The 20,509-nt window shown below is 42.3% G+C and overlaps 1 protein-coding gene across 1 annotated transcript in view; it reads right to left on the bottom strand.

Annotated features, from left to right (window-relative positions):
- The window catches only part of sd (TEA domain transcription factor 1 homolog scalloped), a 149,447-nt gene extending 142,650 nt beyond the window's left edge, over positions 1-6,797 (bottom strand). The window contains 2 exon segments of the mRNA XM_080272748.1: positions 3,901-4,022; positions 6,782-6,797. Of these exon segments, the coding sequence (XP_080128874.1) occupies positions 3,901-4,022; positions 6,782-6,797 (138 nt within the window).
- Positions 6,798-20,509: the final 13,712 nt, after the last annotated feature.

The following is a 20,509-nucleotide window of genomic DNA, read 5'->3' as shown; positions in this document are numbered from 1 at the left end:
TTACATCAAGAGTGCGCCAGTCCTGTGTGTGCGTGGGGGGAGGGGAGGGAAGGGGCATGTGTGTGTCAGGGGGCAAGAGGGGGGCGTGGTGGGGGGGGCACACTACGCTCTCGTATCCCCTTCAATATACAACCGCACCGACACACACACACACACACACACACACACACACACACACACACACACACTCATTGCCACGATCCCGACCTGACCTTTCACACCTGGTCAGCCTCGGGGAGAAAAAAAAAAAATATGCTCAGTCTTGTCGTCTGGCGCTGCGGATTTCGTGGCAAATCACTCTTACCGATTTATTCTTCAGCTCAATATTCTCCTGCGAGTTATTTCTATCCTTTACGTCTCATGGTCGTCTTTGCCTTCTATTTTATGTGAAAATTCTCTCTAACTCACGTGATTTCTTTATGATCTTATTCCCGCTTACATCAGACGGTTTTATTTCTACTAGCAGAGTCACAGGAGACAGAAATTATTCATATCCTTTACTACAGCTGATGCGAGAACGATTCCATTCAGCAAGGTGATTTATAACAACTTAAGTGTTAATCTGAAACAACCTGCACCATTAACGAGTACTGGGGATTTACGTGTACCATACAAAAAGGATCTTAATGCATAACAGAAATAATAAATCGCCAAGCAGTGGATTTTAAGGCATAATAGCCAAAATAAATCGCCAAAGAGGATTTTAAGGCATAATTGCCAAAATAAATCGCCAAGTAGAGGATTTTAAGGCATAACAAGCAAAATAAATCGCCAAGTAGAGGATTTTAAGGCATAATAGGCAAAACAAATCGCCAAGCAGAGAATTTTAAGGCATAAAAGGCAAAATAAATCGTCAAGCAGAGGATTTGTATAGCATAATAGGCCAAATAAATCGCCAAGTAGAAGATTTTTAAGGTTAACAGGCAAAACAAATCGCCTAGCAGAGGATTTTAAGGCATAACAGCCAAAATAAATCGACAAGTGGAGTATTATTCAGGCATAATAAGCAAAAGTAAACCGTCAAGTGGGAGGTGTTAGGAAATCTCCCTACCCAGCGAGAACAAGATCCATTATGGAGATTCCACGCCGCGGAGGATGAATAAATAATGCAGGTGGGAGAAGAAGGATGAATAATGAATGAATAATAAATAGTGGATTGAAAATATTACATGTGATACGAGGAAATGATTACCACACACACACACTCTTACTTTTACTGTTAGTATTCCGGTGTAAATATTACGGTAATTCGCGTAATTCGTTTTTCACTACGATTACGCCTTTTGGGAGCGAAAATTACAAGAAGAGAGAGAGAGAGAGAGAGAGAGAGAGAGAGAATGGGGGGGCAGGGGTAACAGTGTTGACAGGGGGGTTAGCAGGGAAGGTAATGGACAGCGTCGGACAGAAGGATGTAACGGAGATGTGTAACAGGGACAACAATGAGGTGTAGAGAGATGGCGTGGCAGGGGTGGGGTGGCAGGGGGGGGGTTGACAAGGGACTGGGGGTGGCACGGGGGAAAGGCAGGGGTGGGGATGACAGGGGTGGGGTTGTGGGGGGGTGCCAAGGCCAGGTGTCGACGCCTGACGGAGGAGCTTGTTCATGAAAAAGTCATTTGGGTCATCGATCTCCCTCGTGCCCATCCGCCACTGACCACCGCTTCCTCCCTCACTACTCCCTCTCACCCTTGCTTCCTCTCTCACTCCCTCCTCTCTCTCCCTTCTCCTTTCCTCACTCCTTCCCTCGCTCCCTTCCTTCTCCTTTCCTCACTACCTCATTTCCTCCCTTCCTTCTTTCCTCTTTCCCTTATTTCTCCTTTCTTCACTCTCTCTCTCTTCTTTCCTTCCCCCCTATCTCCCTCACTTCCTCTCTTTCTCCCTCTCCCTACATGACTCTCTCTCTCTCTCTCTCTCTCTCTCTCTCTCTCACACACACACACACACACACACACACACACACACACACACACACACATCTTCCAGCCTTCCTCAGTCATCTCCCCCTCCCTCCCTACACTTACCTCCCGTCCTGCTTCACCTGCCTCCTTCCATACCTCCTCCTCCACCTATGTCTCTCCCTTCTTCTCTCTTCTACCCGCCTTCCTCACTTCCTCCCACTCCCTACACCAGTCTACCTCCCTCCCTTCTCAATCCACTTATCTCCCTCCCTTCATCCCTCTCTCTGCCATCCTCCCTCCGTTTCTGTCCCCCCTAGTCTGCCTCCCTTCCTTCACCTGTTTCTTCCTCCCTCCTCCACCACCGCCGTCCCTCCTCTCCTCCATCTCTCTCCCCCATTCTCTCTTTCTCTCCTCCCCCTGCCTCCCACCTTCCTCAACCTGCCTTCCTTTTTTCCCTCCACCTGGCTCTTCCCCCTCCTCCTCCTATTTATCTAAGAGAAATGTACAAAATAAATCATCACGGGGGAGGTGGTAGTGAGTTTATGAAGGTCCTTCAAAAATCACACACGACGTATGTTTGCATGAGAGTAATATTATGCTCCATTAGGGTAGCTAGTGAAACAGAGGGATTAGTATCTCTCTCTCTCTCTCTCTCTCTCTCTCTCTCACACACACACACACACACACACACACACAGGTATTTATAGATCCATTCAATTCCATCTTGGCTCGTATCGTCCACAACAAAAGGGAAAGCACAGCTATATGGTCAGCGGCAGTGTATAACAGTGTATTACCAAAGTACAGTGGAGGGGTACGCCTTCACGTGGTGGCACCAATTTAACTGAGAACGTATCTGCCCGACTATGCAAACGTCCCTCAACTCCCTCCCTCCCTTCCGTGTGGAGGATGGTGGACTGCAAAATAAAGGCAACTTCAGCCTGCAGTCTACTGGGTTCACGTTTCTGATGGGTATGGGGTTGATTACAATTACTATACGAGCAAATATTTTCAAAGAACGTATTCCAAAATAATTCAGTTTTTTTTCCACACAACTGGTGGTGCTAATCGTGTAAAATTCGCAAATGCATATATAGCAGCAGCAGAAGCAGTCGAAGTAGTAGTCGTAGTAGTGGCAGTAGTAGTAGTCGTAGTAGGAATCGTAGTCCAAGGCTCACCTGAAGCGTGAACCCCGTGGACTGTAGACTTAAGATGGCTTCCTCCTGCAGTTCACCATCCTCCTTCCGGGGGTTGGGGACGATGAGGGATGCTTGTATAACCGGACAGTGCACGAACTCGCACTGTTACATCAGTGCCACCACATGAAGGCGCTCCTCTCCGGCCCCCGCAAATGCATATACAGTGGCTATATATATTTTTAACGTGCAATCTCTTGTCGACATCAAAGAGACCAACATGAAAAAAAATGTGAATCATGTCATATAAATCTCTGACGAAAAGGTACCATAAAGTCTCCTAGGATTACTTCCGCAGAGCAACTATAGTTTATTCATTCTAACTTGGCCAAGATTCTCGTTCTTTTGTTGCTTACTTCACTAACTCTGAGCCAGAATAAAGACAGTACTACAGCTCCAAAATCTTTCCGTAACCCTTCGCTCCTAACATCATATTCTAGCGTCAATCTCTCGTTACAACTCAGTATTTAAGGAGAGATGGTAAATTTAGATCAAACTGAACTTAGAAAATACAAAATATGTTTCTGTAGGTGGAAGAAAAAGGGAGATGAAAAGTTTTTGCACCAACCTCTCCATTTTCTCCTGGCAACAACAAACGTTATTTACGAATGGGAGCTGATTGTAGGATTGTGCAATACGTGCAGTAATCAATAATGGTTGTGGAAGAGTAAAATTCTTGGCAAAACATAACCTATCTTGTGTGTGTGTGTGTGTGTGTGTGTGTGTGTGTGTGTGTGTGTGTGTGTGTGTGTGTGTGTAAAACAGAAAGGAGGAGGAACATGAATTGAAACAGAGGTTATGGTACTCACGTCCATGTCCTTGTGGGTGGTGGTGAGGGGCAGAGGCGCCAGGTGGACGGGCGGGACGGGGGTGGGCGGGGCCGACCCGCCCTGGGGCCACGCCGACGATATCTTGACGCCTCCACACCACGCTGCAACACACGGCAACATTTATATACAATGCAACACCTATGCAACACCCCTCCCGTCTCAACACCACTCTGCAACACACACTGCAATCCTACCCTCCTCTCCCCTCTCTTCCTGATTCTCAACATGCTGGAAACACACACTTTCATTCACTGCAACCCCTCTCCTCACACACACACACACACACACACACACACACACACACACACACACACACATTACTCCACTAAGTCTTATACTCCTGTTTTCAATATTATGCAATCTAAGTATACCCAGTACAATAACAGACGATTAAACATCCTGGAAAATAAAATCCATAACACACACAGAACATTACATAAACACTACATCAACCCCTGAAAAGGAAAATTATATAAACACATCTGTGGCGTGGGCGTGTGACATGTCCTAGTGACAGAACATTACATCTCGCATAAACATAACGAGGCGACATGGAGGCGATTTGTTTGTGGCCACCCCTTACGGGATTAAGGCGTCTAGATAGATAGCCAGATAAACATTAAGAACATAAACACTGGATAAGAACATTGCATCTCACATAAACATTAAATTCTGTTGAAGTTCTGACAAAGACATCACATACAAGAGCGAAAATATGAGCAACGCATCTCACATAAACATTACATAAGAACACTGCATATCACATAAACATTACACGCCGACCTGTTGCAGCTCTCACCAACTTCTCACATACACGAGAAAAAATAACATTGCATATACCAAATGTTACACCACTAGACAGCTGCAATTCTCACTAACACGTCGCATACGAGGCCAAAAACCCTGCTAAGCGCTTCATACACACCCGCACCATAAGGAATGCATCGTGGACAATAATTCAGTGTCCTGTGAATCAAAAATGCATCAACTCTAGCCCTGTCCCTTGTCACGATTGCGGGAAAGTGTGCTTGTTGTTTCTGCTCATTTGCATATCAGAAGTTAGATCCACATTCATTACAGGTTCATGTGATAAAAGACACTGACTAATAACCCACAAAAGCTGAATACAGGGTGATATTAATTCTTATATTAGAATGCCAACCAGCACCCATTCCTGGCGCATCAAAAATAAACCACATAACTCCGAGTGATCTTTTTATTTTTCCTGCTACTAGACAAATCAGATTAAATTAGATCTCTCACATTTTAAGATGTGAAAATCTACCGTCATCTGAATGAAATCGTCAGGAGAAGGTATGAATATAATGTTGGTTAACTCTCCATGGTTTTTGTACGTTCTAACACTCTCATGGGTGACACATCTCCAGACGATTTTCTTCAGCTGAGAGTGAGGCAAGAGCCTGGAATTAAATCATCATTACCCCTCTATAGCTGTACTAACTCTAGCTTTGTATTCCAGCTAACACCAGGCAATTTTTATTCAGCTAAGAGTCGCAGAACCCTGGTAAGTATTGCACATCACCACCTTGCTAATATTACCAAAGTGGCGTACTACTGAACTTTGAACTTTCTAGTGTACGTAATGCAAAAACAAATCAACACTGATATCTTTCGTAACAGCCTACGAGGTACAATAAAAGCATCACAATATTTTTCCCTCATATACAACTGTCACTCTTAAGGGTAAATAATAAATAAATACATACATACATGAAAGATTAAAACCCAGCCGTGTTCGTTGACGTTACTAAGCCAGCTGCGGCTCTGTAACTGTATCCTGCACACCACTGTAATGCAACACTGGGTCATCTGATTGCAACACTACATCACCTCACATACACACTTCACCTCACTCGCCCCACTGCTGCATGTAAGGTCAAACGTATGTATGTATGTATGTATATTATCTACTGTGCTTCCGTATGTATATTAACACGTGTTTAAACTTGTGTCTTTACAAATATGGCAGTTTGTGGGTTTATTTCGGTACTCGTCGGTTATGTAGCTCCCTAACACCATTTCCTTAGCGATTTATTTTTGGGTATGGCTGGTTAATATCCTTTTGTACGTTACCTATGAAGAGTCTGGCGATATTGGAAGGATTTATGTCACGCGGAAGAGGGCCGCAAGGTGTATAAACAAAATAAATAGATTAGGAATGGGTGATAAGGAATGCAGGTGTTAATGTAGAGACCCTTTGAACCTGGTGACAAATATTTTTTCTTAGAGTCTCATCTTGCAAATTCCAAACACTTTTATTAAACTAAGGAGACATTCATTATTATTATTATTATTATTACTATTATTATTATTATTATTGGAGGGGTTAGATACAGCCTTTATAAACCCGTTCCATACGAGAAGCCTGTCCTAGGTTATGTAAAGTCATTTCGTAGCAACACACACACACACACACACACACACACACACACACACACACACACACACACACACACACACACACACAAATATGGCCGACTTAACCCCTTCAAGCAACACGAAATAAATACATAAATAAATAAATAAATAAAAGATAAAAAATAAGAAGGTCTTCGTTAGATTCAAAGACCTTAAAGCTCTCTTTTCTTGAAGGAACAACTCTTTTCAACATTATTTTTATATTCCAATTTCCACTCAAACATTACATCACATACCACTATACATCAGCTAACACCATACATTTTATTACCTGAGAATAAGTCACAGGTGCGAGGTTGTTAAGGAGCACCAATAAAATCATATTCCCACCCTCACAATTCCACAATATCATTTTATCGACAGAGATCAACAAACGCGAATCTGCCGGAATTCAGCGCCAAACGCAAAAAACACTCCTCACTTTTCTCCGGCGCCATGCTACGAATTAAATGCTTTTATATATATATTTCATTTCATCAATACGCGTCTCCAATATTGTAGCAGCGATATTAATCTCTCGCAATAGTTAATAAAAATAATGATAAAAGAAGACAGAGGGATTTCAACAAACCTTTGGCAATGAATGACTCCCGTTGTAAGTCTGGAATTGGTAGAAGCATTTGAAATTCTGTATAAACATTGGATATTGTAATTAAACATTTGAAATTCTATAACACTTGAAATTCTCTATACACATTTGAATTTTTGTATAAACGCTTGAAATTCAGTATAAACGTTTGAAATTCTTTATATACACTTGAAATTCTATATACTGTAGTCATTTGAAATTCAGTAAACATTTGAAATTCTTTATAATCATTTGAATTTCTGTATAAACGTTTGAAATTCTTTGTAAACATTTGAAACTGTTTAAACATTTGAAAGTATATATAAACCTTTGATATACTGTATAAATCTTTGAAGTTTTTTATAAACAATTGAAATTCTGTATCAACATCTGGACTTCTGTATAAACATATGAAATTCTGGTGGTACTGTTCTTAAGCCACTCCAGTACGATGGTAAAACTCGAATTAAATGGAGTTTTTATTGTATTCTCATTACCAGACGATTTTATGTAACTAGGAAACACCCTGGTAGTGAAGAGGTTAATTAATGCCCTACCTAACCCTCCTGTTGAAAAAAATCCCCTGAAAGATAAACAAAACAGCCTAGATAACAGGAATATATAGTGCGTCATCGGTGTGAAGAGATTAGATATGAGTCCTCGTAATGAACCGTTTGGTGGGAGAAAGATTAAGTTAAAAAAAAAATCATATTATTGTTTCAAAGTTCGTCAGTTACAGATATTCTTTTCTGGCTGATATAAATCGTTCCTAAATTAGCCAGGGAAAGAGTTTGAGTAGAGAAAAAGGTAAAACTCTCTCTCTCTCTCTCTCTCTCTCTCTCTCTCTCTCTCTCTCACACACACACACACACACACACACACACACACACACACACACACACACATACAAACAGAGCGAGAATTAACCTCATTTCTGACGGTCTACCACAACAAACCTATTTCCCACAGCTGAAAATAATCATCTGTCGCCAGCATGAACAAAAAAAAAATAATAATAATAAAGAAAACTTGTGGTATCAAAAGGTGTTTAAGAATCAGTGCATCGGACCTGACCCCTTGCCACACCCGGATGCCAAGCAGCAGGTGAAAGGTCCCTCCCCTCCCTCCTCCCTCCTCCCCCTTCCCTCTCGTCCCTTCCTCCCCCTCCCTCCCTTCTCTTGCTTCTTCCTCTCTCCTCTTTCCCTCTCCTGTCCCTTAGCTTCCTCTCCCTCCCTCCCCAGTCCCTTCTCCGCCCCTCCTTCCCTCCCCAGTCTTATCTCTCTCTCTCCCTCCACTCTCCATACCTCTTGCGTTTCCCTCTTCCCTCCCCCCCCTCCACTCTCATCCCCTCTCAACCTGCCAGGCCCAAGTTCAGGTTTTTGTCGCATGTTCAGACCCGCATTCTCTTCCTTCCGCTGGACACACACACACACACACACACACACACACACACACACAGACTTTCAATATTCACCGTAAAAAAAAAAAATACTCATACTGGCTACGAAGAACTGAGAGAGGAAATACCAATGCAACTATGAGTGTGTGAAAGTAGGCACCTGAGAGACGGAAGAATGAGGAGAAGGAACAGAGAGAGAGAGAGAGAGAGAGAGAATGGGGGTAAAAGACAGGGAAGAAATAAGTAAAACCAGACAGTGATGAGGTAGGATACACAATACACCGTCACGAATCACACGAATCACGTTGTTGAATCATTTACCTCTGAATCCCCAACGTATCTTACTACTGAAGCCTCCACGGCTGCCATTCTTACATCATGAATCCTGCGCACTTCCGCGTGTATCCTGCGCACTTCCACGTGAATCCTGCGCACTTCCAATGACTCATGTTTATCGTGCCTCTCAGTACTATCCAGAAGTAATGAGGGAGATGACTTTACTTGATGTAGTCACTCGGCTCGTCATCTCCGCCCTGGCGACTCCCCTTGACATATTATCTCCGGGTGTCACTATTTTTTGTGATAACTGATTCAGTATTTAACCATCCTGTGAGAAAACTTTCATCTATAAGGACGGGAGGGACGATGTAATTTGAGTTGCACTGGTCTTCGTTCTCATGTTTGCAAATAATGATTATAATGTGCATTCTTGCGCTTAATTCACAATATTTCAGTCACTTCATTTCCCAGCCAATATTGCGCAAGTCTCTGTGTTGTTTTCAGTTTCGATGATGAATTTCTTTAATTTCTGTTATGCGTAGCTTAACTTAAAGTGTAGTGTTTCATAACAAAATCAGGATATTTTGTGCTTTCAACATACAGTACGTTTTAGCACTTCCTTATTATCTATAATGTTTTATTCATGTACAGCATCTTTACTGAACCTTACTGAAATTTAGTAAATGCTACATCCTTCTCCAACCTAGTGTATGTAGTAATCAATTAATAACTCAGTCTTGCGGATTTGAGTACCATATCCTTAACCAGCTCCTCCCTTATTAACTATTCTTTTGATGTAAATACACTCCCTAAAGCACATAATACACAGCGAATATCAACAAAAGACAGTGATGAAATTAACAGGGTGATGGGGTGAACAGGGAGAGAAGTTGGGATGAGGAGAGGGCTGGGAGTGAACAGAGGGAGAGGGAAGTTGGGGTAAGGAGAGGGTTGACAGAGAACAGAGAGAGAAGTTGGGGTAAGGAGAGGGTTGCGAGGAAGAGGTCAGCGGCGGCAGTAAAGACGAGCACCGGCCAACAAAAACTGACCCCGAGGTGCAGTGGCTTTATTAAGGTCAGCAGCACAGCACAGCACCAACCAGGCCGCCTCGCCCACCTCACTGCCCTCCTCACGCAACCAACTCTGCCCACCTTCCATAAACACTTCAATCTATCTTCATGACATCACATTTTACACCTGATTCATGCTCTCATCACAACCTCATTCTCCTCCCCACATCACATCACACACCTCACTCTACACTTACATTACACCACACACCTGACTCTGCCCTCATCATCACCATACTCACCTAACTCGGGCCTTTATCACCATACACACCTGACTCTGCCCTCATCATCACCATACACACCTAACTAGGCCCTTCATCATTATTCCCACCTGAATCTTCCCTCACCATCACCACATACACCTGATTCTGCCCTTCCCATCACCATACACACCTAATTCGGCCTTTCATCACCATACACACCTGATTCTGCCCCCCCAATCACCATACACACCTGACTCTGCCCTCCCCATCACCATACACACCCGACTCTGCCCTCCCCACCACCATACATACCCGACTCTACCCTCCTCATCACGATACACACCCGACTCTGCCCTCTCCACCACCGTACACACTTGACTGCCCTCACATCATACGCCTGACTCTGCCCTCCTTATATCACACTACACACTTCAGTCTACCCCCCATACCTCACACCACACACCTGACTCTACCCTCTATCATACCACGTACCTCACTCTGCATTGATGAGAGGCCTCTGAAATTCATCGTTATCACCGCCATTTATCTTAACATGGAGTAAACCACTAGTATCAGGAGGTAACTGGAGAGCCTCATAACACAAATTTGTTCCACTTCACAAAGGGGATACGGCATTAACAGAACATTACCGATCAATTATTTCCACAATGAACACTAATTACCTTCTTTAGCGTTGTGTTAAAGTTCTACACTGGAAGGAACGTAATTTACACAACCTTAAGGCACCAGGATGAGATCATACCTTACCCAAGATCTGCTTCACGGCAATATAATCCTTGAAGCTTCTGGCTGGCTACGTATTCAGTATAGTGACTTCATAAAAACCCTTGACGTGTGACCAATGCATCATCCTGTAACTTATACGATGAAACCAAGCATAAAAGGAGGTAACACACAATTTAATATTACTGTCCCTCTCTCGGTGCGTCTGGGGGGTGGGGGACGTCGAGGGTAAGATAGTAGCTCTGTCAGAAAATTAGAAAGCTTGTGAAATCCCCATTAGATCCAGCAAGTCCGTCTTAGAGAGTTACATGCTCTACTCGTGCCCATAAAAATCAGAGGTGGGATTCTTGCATGAGAAGGGATGAACTACGCTATCTTCGCCTTTGTTACGCCACACACACACACACACACACAACCACCTGTAATAACACACCTGCTCTTTGCTTTCTTTACCCTCCCTCACTTATTTACCCTCGCGCAATCGGCATCCTACTGCACCACACCTGCCTCTGATAAAATTCACACCTGTCTGCTAAAAGTACACCTCTCTTTGCTCGTCACACCTGCCTCTAATGTACTTATACATGTCTCCTGTTTCACATATGTATCTTCTAATTCCTCTGCTAAACTTACACCTATTTGGCATTGTCACCTGTCACTGTTAAAGTCTCACCTGTCTCTACTAAACTCACACCTGCCTGTCTAATTTACACCTGTTTCACTAACAAATGTCCACTTCAACTGCCTATTAACACGTCTATTAACTAACACCTGTCTACAAAGCTAAAACTTAATCTACTGAACTTAATGGTATTTGCTAATTTATACCTGTACTAACTCAGGCTAATTTCACATGTCTGCCACTAACCCATCTCTAAATATGCACACCTGCCCTGTCTCACATATCTTTAATTTCACACCTGTCTCAGAACATTCGTATCTCATATTACTCCTAGTTCACCTTTTATCCTTTAACTGCCACAACAACCATCATTCTCTCTCTCTCTCTCTCTCTCTCTCTCTCTCTAATACATCCACAATTTCTCTTCATCCTGCCTGTCTCTCTACATCACAACTTTTTCTCTGCCTCATCCACGTCTGTCATCTCGTAGGCCCACAGGTTAGGTTCTAAACATGCCTACGTCACTATACCAAAACCCATACATGCCGCCTCTCTACCAACACCCTCATAGGTTGCTACTCCGCCAACACTGCCGTCAAGCTTATGCATACACACGCCCACCTGCCTCCACCACTACTATCCAGCTCCCACACTTCATCAATCCACAGCCACACCTCATTAACGACCCTACTGTAGCTACATCTTTCATCAATAACATCAATTACTTTCATCACACCACTATACCAACACCAACTATAAAATTCAGCTCTCACTTAAACACAATCATCACAACTACTATCATAATTTATACTCAGTTAACGACCTCACTTCATCTTTCGCGTGAGAATAAGGAATGTGATGATGATGATGATGATGAACTTAAGGACATACTAGGTTTAACATATCACCACAACCCTAGGTCCATAAGAACGCCCACGGACATTCATCATCTTTTGGCCATTGGCGTACGTGTAATAGGAAAAACGGACATAAACACACAATGACGACTGGGGATAATAAACAGCTTCCATTCATTGCTGGTGGAAGGGGTAATTACTGCCACTCTATCATTACTACCACGCCACCACCACTACACTACCACCACAACACATTTACACCACACCACCACATACGACTACCACTACCAGCCAAGAACCACAACACTCCTACAACCATAGCCACACAAGTCTCCTCTACCACCACACCACCACTACCATACACACCACCACCGCTACCACTTACACTACCATTATGTTACCAAGACACCACCACCACCACAGCACTTCCACGACCACTTCACTACCTCCAAACCACCACACTGCTACCACTACCACCACTACACACACACACACACACACACACACACACACACACACACGCAAACACACACACACACACACACACACACACACACACACACACACACACACACACACACACACACACACACACACACACACACACACACACCAATCTCAGTTTATGGAGCATGTAATTCCGTGGGGAAGTACCGTGTCATCTGTTGAACCTTCGACCTTGGCTGCACACAATAAATACTATCACAGCCAAACAGTGATACCTCCAAGATAACACACACACACACACACACACACACACACACACACACACACACACACACACACACACACACCTTACATCACCACGCTTCCGAAAATAAATTGGGGGACGAAGGAGCACAATAAAAAGAGAAAAAGAAAAACTAGGAAGGCAATGAATGAAGACCAGCTAATACGAAAAAAACGTATACTGCAAAAAATCCTCTTACCTGACAACTGGCCTTTGGTTCCTTTTTCCTTGCATAAAAATACACACACACAAAAAAACTCTCCTGACATCATCATAGTCTCAAAAATAAACTGCATGACAACGGGGAAAAATAAAGGAATAACAGGAAATAGGAAGTTACTGACTCAACACCTACGACATAAAAACAAGAAAAAAATATGTACAAACAAAAATTCTAATATAACACGATATTTCAAATTCTCTCCTTACATCATCCCATTTCCAAATATAAACTGGATGACGACACAGCAAAATATAAAATGAAATACGATAAATAAAAGAAATTACTACGGTTTTGAATGAGGCACGAGAAAAAGGGATATATTACGAGCCAAAAAACTTATATTTCGCGACAACGCAAACTAGAACCTTACATCACCACCCACACCAAAATACACTGACGCCAAAAATAATACTAACAGACACAGAAATGAATAAAGATGTAAACGAATGAAAGAATGTAAAAAAAAATAATAACACTTTAAATTCTGCACTACAACACAAAATCTCTTCTTACACACACACACACACACACACACACACACACACACACACACACACACACACACAGATAAATAGACAGATAGATGAATGACGGCCCAGTAAAATAGGGAAACTGATCAGGAGAAGGAGACATAGCAACAAAAATTCAAAGCCTTCCTAACTCCACACCAACGCAAACTCTCCCCCTCAATCATCACGCACGCAAAAATCAACGGGATGTCGGTGGAGGACAATAAAACAATAAAGACAAAGGAATTAGTCAGGCATTGAAAGGAGATCTAGCTATGAGAAGAAAATGTATATTAAAAAGTGTATTAATCTTACAACTTCCTTATTCAATTCAAGGCTCCATTAACAACTCTTCAATGCAATGACGTCACTCGGTCCCTTCAGTGCCATAACGTCACTCGGTCCCTTCAGTGTTGACGTCATTACTAACCTTCAGTGATGACGTCATTACTAACCCCTTCAGTGATGACGTCATTACTAACCCCTTCAGTGATGACGTCATTACTAACCCCTTCAGTGATGACGTCATTACTAACCCCTTCAGTGATGACGTCAAAACTAACCCCTTCAGTGATGACGTCAGTACTAACCCTTCACTAGACACACACACACACACACACACACACACAAATAATACCACTACCTTTTCCCAGCATCTACACCTAACATGCCTCAAAATAATGCGCTATTATTTTTATCACCGTCATTTATTTTTATTACTAAGAGTTCACCTTGAAAGAGATACAACGATGCAGGGAATTATTCGTACATTGACCCCGTTTTTCCCATGATAGCCTCTCTTTTTGTTCTTGCCACTACACTATTTTTTTTAATTCGGAAAGGACCCCAACTTGCGAAAGGATTAATAATGGTTATACCTAATCCTCCCTCCCCCCCCATTTCGAAACGACTCCTCTCAAAAAATTAGGAACAGTATATGAAAATAAAATAAATGGTATGAATAACAAGAATACTAAAGACGTCCTTGTAGTGAAAAATTTAACCTATTTTCATTTCTTTTATTATTGTTACCCCCATGCAATCTTAATCGGCAAATTTCCACCATAATAATAATAATAATAATAAGAAGAAGAAGAAGAAGAAGAAGAAGAAGAAATAAAAGGGGATTACTGAAGTGAAGGAAGGGAAAGAAAAGCAAAAAAAGAGGAGACAAGAAAAAAATGGTGTGGAAAACAGAAAAAAATATAGTTGAATACGGAGAAAAGGGGAGAATAGGACTGAAAATGAACAGAAAAAAAGAGAGTAAGCTGAAAATGAAGGGAAAAAGAAAGAAGACAATGAGACTGAGAATGAAGAGATGAAAATGAAAGAAAAAAAAAAGGAACTGGGCTACAAATCATGAAAAATAGGAGTCGAAAATAGAGAAAAAGGGAGAATAAAGTTGAAAATACAAAATCAGAAAAGAAATTAAGCTCGAGATCGAAGGAAAAAGGAGAGTTTGCGCCTGAATAGTGCAAGAGGGACGCCAAGAGGACAAGAGGCCATAGGTACAATTAGTGTCCATCACCCATCTCGTAGGGAGGGGTGTACAAGGGAGGGGTGTACATAGGGAGGGGTGTACAAGGGGAGGGATGTACAAAAAGTCACGTCACCTCAGAAATGGGGGAATGCAAGAGGTGGCGCAAAAGTTAGACGCTACTGACTGATCTACTGTTTCCTAACTTTATTTTCTTACTTGTTTATATTTTGTTCCCTAGGTGTTGCTGACTGTCCTCTCTCTCTCTCTCTCTCAAGATTTCCTGACCTATCTATGCTCTGTTTGTTCTCATATTGTTCCCTCATAGATTCTTACCGATTTATGTTCCTTGTTCAGTTTATAACGTTCTCTTTGGGGCGGCTGAAAACTTTTATTTAGTTTCCTGTAAGTTGTGGGCTGATGTGTTGTCCCTTAATTATTTATTTACTTACTACTACTACTACTATTACCATTATTATTATTATTATTATTATTATTATTATATTTTTCCTTTCTTCTTCTCTCGAGTTTCTGCTTTTTTTTTAATGCATGCAGGTTACAGGGAAGTTAAACTGGCGAAGAAATCAATGTATTTATTTCCTGCTTGACTTTTCTCTCTCTTGCTTTTCTTCTACGTTTCTCTCACACTTTCTTTTCTCTCTTCAACTTTTCTTCTTTTTTCCCTACTCTCTTCATTTTTTCTTCGTCTTCCCTTCTTTCCTCAATTTTTTATCTTTCTTTTTTTTTCCTGGCGTGCGGGTGGCGGTGCTATGAAGGTGATGGCGGAGTTACACGGGAGTTACGACAAGGCGGTGACGCAACGCATGACTCAGCAGCTGGCCACAACAATGGTAGGGCCGCAGCCACCACGCCACGCCTCGCCTAGCCTGACCCCCCCTGCCTGCCTCCCTGCCTGCCGGGAGAGCGAGTGTCAGGCAGGCAGGCAGGCGGGGAAGACGGCAGGTAAGCAGAGCGAGGGATAGTAAGGCAGGCTGGAAAAGAGGAAGGAAGAGAGGCAGGCAGGTAAAGAGGAGGGCAGTGAGGCAGGCACGTACAGGATAAGGTAGTGAGGTAGGCAGGTAAATAGGAGGGGCAGAGGCAGGCAGATACTATATTTTATTCTTGCAATCCCCATACGTTATTTTTCAACTCGAGAGATTTTTCGAATTGACAGGGGGGTTCATGTAGCCTTTCCAACCCCCCAAAGCTAAGGTGTTCTACGCTGAATGAAATCGTCTGGCATCAGCAAGAATCAAATATAAATGACGTGTTTGGCTTTAAGTGGTTAAGTCAATCAATCAATCAATCAATCAACCCTTTAGCCCGAGAATGTGATTTCTGCTTTATTGCTACCGGAGGATTTTACTTATTTAAAGAGAGAAGTTGATAAAGACTAACGTATATCAAACCCCTCCAGTTCAGACAGTCTCTCCTTAGCCAAATAGAATCGTCTATGTAGTAAGAATATGTATCTATTGCCAGATGCCTTAATCCCATAAAGGGTGGCCATAAACAAATCGCCTCCATGTCACAGTGTCCTCCACCATCAAGCTGCCCCTTCAACTCACACACCCCTCACTCATATATACAATTCCACCCCAATCCTGAGGTGTTTAATCCCCTAGTCAGTCAGTCAGTCAGTCAGTCAGCCACCTAGTCAGTCAGTCAACCGGCCAGTCAGTCAGTCAGTTACTCAGTCAGTCAGCCAATCAGTCAGTCAGTTAGTCAGCCACAGTCATTCAGTGAGAGTGGTGCAGAAAGCGATGCCTCCCAGTCAGCGGCGGCCCCAGTCACGACACCAGTTACCAGTTTATGAGATCGTGGCGTAACTGGAGCAGAACAGACCAGCGCGAAATGACTGCCGGGAAGTAGGGTACAAGGGGGGAAAAAATACTGTGTAGAGGAAAATGAGAGCAAGGAGTGAGAGAGGATAAGATGTTATCTGAGTTCGTTCTTGCAGCCCTAAGGTGATGTTTATTTAGCTTTGGAATCATGTTTTGGTGTGATCAATGAGGGCAAAAAATAATAATAGCAATAATAATAATAATAATAATATGGAAGTAGTAGTAGTAGTAGTAGTAGTGCATAATAATAATAATAATAATAATAATGATAATAATATGAAAACGTGATTACGCACTGGCAGACGATAATAAGCCACTCATTACTATATCTCATTTACTACTATTATCATTATTATTATTATTATTATTATTATTATTATTGCTACCCTCAGATGGTTTCATTTCACTGCAGAACCCTGTCTAGCAGTGAAGGGGCAGTCTAGGCTAACGCACATTTAACTGCTGAGAGAGAGAGAGAGAGAGAGAGAGAGAGAGAGAGAGAGAGAGAGAGAGAGAGAGAGAGAGAGAGTAGATAGGTATATGAGAAAGGGGGGTGTAAGTTGGGAGGAGGGGCAGCGAAATGGCAGGGGACAGGGCGACATGGAGAGGATTTGTTTGTGGCCACTCCTTACGGGATTAAGGCGTCTGGTTAAACAGATACAAAATAAGAGTAAAAATTAATAGAGGAGGTAAACCCGTTCACTGTGATACGATTATTTTTGCTTCTTCCTGTTGTCTCCATATAACATTTAATTATACAATGATGTTTTGCAAAGACAAGGTTAATTAAGACTAAAGCCAAGGTTAAGGAAGCTCACTAACACCTTTTCCTATGCGGTTTATCTAGCTTATTACACCTTACTGTCCTCTTCAGTGTTAAATAAATCCTTCCAATCCCGTCATACTCTTCCTTAATAACGTACAAAAGGCCAAACTGCTACCAAAAACAAATCGCCAAGGAAGAGGTGACGAAAATACAGGCTTATACCTAATCCCTCTGGTTCGAACAGTAATCCCTAATCTGTTTGGAAATAGAGCGACTAACATACAAACTACAAGTGACTGTAAGAGGCTAATGATATCAGTGTGTCAGCGTAATGTAGTAGGCTAAATAAATGCCACCAAAAGGCTTCTTCAGAGGATTCTTAAATTTCAAGGGAAGTTCGTCCATATAAAATACCAACGCACAAATCAGGAAGTGAAATTCAACAGAAAATGACATCCAGTGGGGGAGAGTAGTCTGAATCGATGATGATGATGTTGATGATGATGATGATGATGATGGTGCTTATGATGATGATTACCAGCTCAAAACGGAATATATAAACACAAATATATAAATAAATAAAATAAAACTTTGGAGCAACCATATGTCAGTCAGCTGCACATAGGCTGCTAACTTGGATTATTCCTCCTTGAATAAAAAACATTAATTCGAAAGAAGCACAGTAACCTCCTCTCTCTCTCTCTTTCCACAACACATTGCAGATTTGCCTTATTATCCCCTTCGATCAGACAACGTAATTTTATTGACGATTTTATTCAGCTATGGATACACACTGCAAATCGGAGGGATTATATACAACCTTCATGAATCCCCTACGTACCAAGCGGCTTTTCTCGGCTGAATAAAATCGTCTGGTAGCTCCGAGGGAAAAAATAAACTAAAGAGGTTAAATATTGATAACTATAAAATTGATTTGCTATTTACACTCAATTTACGTGCCAGGTGTATTGGAACAGGCGTGGTACTACGGAACATCTCCATGACATAATCGAGGACCAACTTTTATTCCCATTCAGTATCTCCCAAAATGAATGACGCAGCGCTGAGACAATGGGCGGTATTCTTGTGTAGTTAGGATGCTTACTAACACCTCTTCCTTACCGGTTTATTTCTGATTCTGCTCCGTATGTATGTTCTTGTGCGTTGTTCATGCAATCCAGGTCGATATTAAAAAGATATAAGATGCGAAAAAAAAAGAGGATATTTATGGGTAGTTTGGAAAACAAATCGCTAAGGAAGAGGTGCTAGGGAGCCTCCTAACCCGACGAGAATACGCGCCAATGACACAAGCTGAGAATCGACTTGACATCCGCATACCTAAAATTCCACTCATTAATAAATGGGTTGCATGAGTGTTGGTGCGAGAGACAGGGCGAGTTGTCAACACTGGGTAATTACACACTTCCAGGATGCTGTCCCCGATCACCGCCCCTCCCCCTGTCCTGCCGTCCCTCCCGCAACCCTGTCCTGCCGCCCTCCTGCACCCCTGTCCTGCCGTCCCTCCCGTACCCCTGTCCTGCCGCCCCTCCCGCAGGACCCCATGATACCGCGAGATTAATCCCGGATGCTGCTGCTGTCTTTTGAGGATGGTCGACTGCAGCACAAGGGTAATTTCAACCACGGAGATCACGTGCATAGGAGTCTGGGGCAAGAAAACCAAAAATAACAACTGATGCTTCCACAACACCCATTGATATTCCACACAACCCCCTCTAATATCATCAAACCTGTCCTGTATGAGAAAATCCTTGATGGTAGAATTTAGCACAGACTATAAGACTGCTGAATCGTTGAAAATTTAGTTTAGTTTGTATCCAGAGACGAAAAAATAAGGTATGCTCATCTTATGTCCAGCAAAACCAACAATTCTGCTTACATTTCAAAAGTACCTTTCAAAGCATATACCCCATTATGCTTTTCAACTCTATTCTCTGTCCGTCATTTGATCTTAAACGAATTCGTCCTACTGACAACACAGCCCCTTCTGGATGAACAAGGGACTCTCCACACGAACGCAGACTCTCCACACGAACGTCTGAATTGTAAATATTTTGATGCTGACCGTCCAATCTTGGGGTGACCGCTAAAAAAACAATGAAAGAGGAGGAAAGAACACTCCGTTTCACTGGCGTTCTGGTCACTCCTTTCACCGTCACCTCCACTATGTTTGGCAGTGCGAAACAGGTCGTCCAAAATGTAACCTAATAAAACGGGTGTCTTCCTATTTTCATCCCGACCTACTGACGCAGAATATGTCCGATTCCAACTTTAGTGCCAATCCCTTCACTCCTACAACCTATTTCTATTCTGCGCCGATTCCAACTTTAGTGCCAATCTCTTCACTCCTACAACCTATTTCTATTCTGCAACGTATTCTATTTTTCAATCTTGCAACAGTCATGCGATTCTGTTCTGATTAGGAGTGCCTTTTCAAACCGTTGGGGTGAGATATAGCTGTCATTAACCTACTTCTTAGGAGTCTCTTTTAAGATTAAAGCATTTCGTTGGCAAAAATAAAAATAAAAATATCACTATTAAAGAGGTAAACGGTCCTTCTACCCAACGAAATAAATGGGACTGCAGCTGCTGTATTCTCGCTATAAACACAATTTCTGTACGTGGAAATAATTCACCCGTTGAAATCATTTGCGGCTGTGTGAAACAAGACACGCCAACACTTTCATACTGCACTCTGTCCTAGCCTCGGTAACTTGACGATGATGATGATGAAAATGACGATGACGATGATGGATGGATGGATGATGATAAAGATGATAATGGTGATGACAATGACGGTCTAAGAATACTATAATGATGATGATGATGATGATGATGAT

This window comes from Coenobita brevimanus, chromosome 51, assembly GCF_032717465.1.
Source record: "Coenobita brevimanus isolate Jiangsu-jjx chromosome 51, ASM3271746v2, whole genome shotgun sequence".
Classification (NCBI taxonomy): domain Eukaryota; kingdom Metazoa; phylum Arthropoda; class Malacostraca; order Decapoda; family Coenobitidae; genus Coenobita; species Coenobita brevimanus.
This window is presented reverse-complemented; position numbering and strand designations above follow the sequence as displayed.